The sequence below is a fragment of the Gymnoscopelus braueri genome, assembly GCF_963280865.1.
Source record: "Gymnoscopelus braueri genome assembly, chromosome: 4".
Lineage (NCBI taxonomy): Eukaryota > Metazoa > Chordata > Actinopteri > Myctophiformes > Myctophidae > Gymnoscopelus > Gymnoscopelus braueri.
The window spans coordinates 3,397,561-3,400,060 of record NC_137605.1 but is presented as its reverse complement, the minus strand read 5'-3'; the positions used below and the strand labels follow the sequence as shown (position 1 = coordinate 3,400,060).

Below are 2,500 nucleotides of genomic sequence, written 5' to 3'. Positions count from 1 at the left end.
TTAATGGGAAATACTCCAGTAGTAAGTAAAACTACCTCAAAATTGTACTTAAGTACAGTACTTGAGTACATGTACTTAATTACTTTACAGCACTGCATATTTGATCCTGCAGGGGGGGGGGATTCAGTTTTCAAATTTCACCCATAGCTGGGCTTCCTATGGAGCTACACAGTAACCTATGGAGCTACACAGTAACCTATGGAGCTACACAGTGACCTATGGAGCTACACAGTGACTTATGGAGCTACACAGTGACCTATGGAGCTACACAGTAACCTATGGAGCTACACAGTGACCTATGGAGCTACACAGTAACCTATGGAGCTACACAGTAACCTATGGAGCTACACAGTGACCTATGGAGCTACACAGTGACTTATGGAGCTACACAGTGACCTATGGAGCTACACAGTAACCTATGGAGCTACACAGTGACCTATGGAGCTACACAGTAACCTATGGAGCTACACAGTAACCTATGGAGCTACACAGTGACCTATGGAGCTACACAGTGACTTATGGAGCTACACAGTGACCTATAATAATAATAATAATAATAATAATAAACTTTATTTGTATAGCACCTTTCATGACATGAAATGCAGCTCAAAGTGCTTTACAGAGCAAGGATACAATTACAGTTAGAACCAATTTAACAATAAAGCAAACAAAAATAAAATAAAATAAAATAAAAGCAGTAAAATGCAGTAAAATGCAGTGGCCCTCGCCACTACACAACTATGGAGCTACACAGTAACCTATGGAGCTACACAGTGAGCTATGGAGCTACACAGTAACCTATGGAGCTACACAGTGACCTATGGAGCTACACAGTGACCTATGGAGCTACACAGTGACCTATGGAGCTACACAGTGACCTATGGAGCTACACAGTAACCTATGGTGTTGTTTCTTGTACCTGAAAGCCTGTCCTTTCAGGGGGTTCTCGGGGTACCAGTGGTCGTGGTATTTCTCACACAGCAGCGTCTGTAGCTTCTTGGCGAACACGTGGGCTCTGGCGGCGTCCAGCTTGCCTCGCTCCACCGCCAGACGCCTGAGGAAGTTCACCCCCGCGCTCACCTCTCGTTTCATCAGCATGCTGCTCTGTTGGGAAAGAAAACACACAGGGACATGTTGTTAAGCAGTGGTTTTCAAACTTTTTCATGCCAAGGACCCCTAAATCGATATACATTTGGCCGCGGACCCCCATCTGAAAATGTTTTGTGCCAGGGACCCCCAGAAGATTCGAGTTAAAAATGTTCGCTTTAAAAATATTCATATTCAAAGATATGCGCACATTTTCAATATTTTTCAAAAATAGCAGATCTACAAGCTCATAGCGCGGCATGTGCCGCGCTATGAGCTTGCATATCTGCTATTTTTGAATAGCCAAAAGCTAGGTGGTTCAAATGATTGTGACGCTATGTTAACTCATTTCGCTTGGTTGAGAACCACTGTTGTAATGGGTGTGGGTCCAGTCCAGGCCAGGCTGCTTTACTTGCATACTGTTAGCACACTGGTTTCAACGTGATTTACATAAAACATTAAGGATGAACCACATGAACCCCAGTGTGCTGCGTCCCCTATATGCTGGACGGGGGAACGTTCATGGAAGACACACCGGGCCCTATCTGAGCCTTACCCCCCTTACCCCTTACCCCTTACCCCTTACCCCTTACCCCTTACCCCCCTTACCCCTTACCCCTTATCCCTGTTTACAATTTTGAAAAACATTTTGAAATGGTTCAAATAACCGATCTACAAGCTCACAACGTGTCGATGTAGATCGGCTAGTTGAACTATTCTACAAACGTTTTTTTTTAAATAGTAACATATGGCTCTGCTAAGTTTAGCGATAAGAGGTATGACGATCTTTCAGAAAACTCAGGTCAGGATCCCGAAGGCCTTTTTAGAATTGGCCTCAAGGTCTAAATGGGTCTAAAATGATATATATATATTCAAAGATTTGCACACATTTTCATATTTTTTCAAAAATAGCAGATCTACAAGCTCATAGCTATGAGCTTGTAGATCTGCTATTTTTGAATAGCCAAAAGTGTAAAATAAAGCTTTTCAGCTCAAATCAAAAAGTGACACAGATGCATCCCAGGTCTTAAGGGGTTAAAGTACTTTCCAACGTACAGGTCAACTTAGACGCTGTGCAAATAGAGAGAGCAATTTACCGTAAGCCAGACGAAAAGGAAAACTAAAACTAAAAAACTAAAACTAAAGAGCACAAAGGCAGAAGTACGTATGCAAGAGTTAAGAGTTCCCTTAACTTTTCGATGAATTGAGTACAAAGGACCCCAATGGAAACAAGCCATAGTAGTGCTTTCTTGGGTTTAAAATGCTCTTAAACAGACCTTGTATTGAACTGTACTTCCCTGTGCTTGTCTTTGAGAACTGTTAATAAAGTATTCAATCAATCAACCAAATCAAAGTAAAAAAAACTAAAAAGACATGTTGTGTAATTCACAGTTGGTAAAAATGTACACAAGAC

At 41.8% G+C, this 2,500-nt stretch overlaps 1 protein-coding gene across 1 annotated transcript in view; it reads right to left on the bottom strand.

Annotated features, from left to right (window-relative positions):
- Positions 1 to 2,500, bottom strand: part of LOC308084463 (protein BTG3) — a gene marked incomplete at its 3' end in the record, with an annotated part of 21,684 nt that overhangs the window by 7,452 nt on the left and 11,732 nt on the right. Inside the window, exon 2 of the mRNA XM_080427128.1 lies at positions 920 to 1,099. Within this exon, the coding sequence (XP_080283254.1) occupies positions 920 to 1,098 (179 nt within the window). The 5' untranslated portion in view covers position 1,099. The remainder of the gene's footprint in view (positions 1 to 919; positions 1,100 to 2,500) is intronic.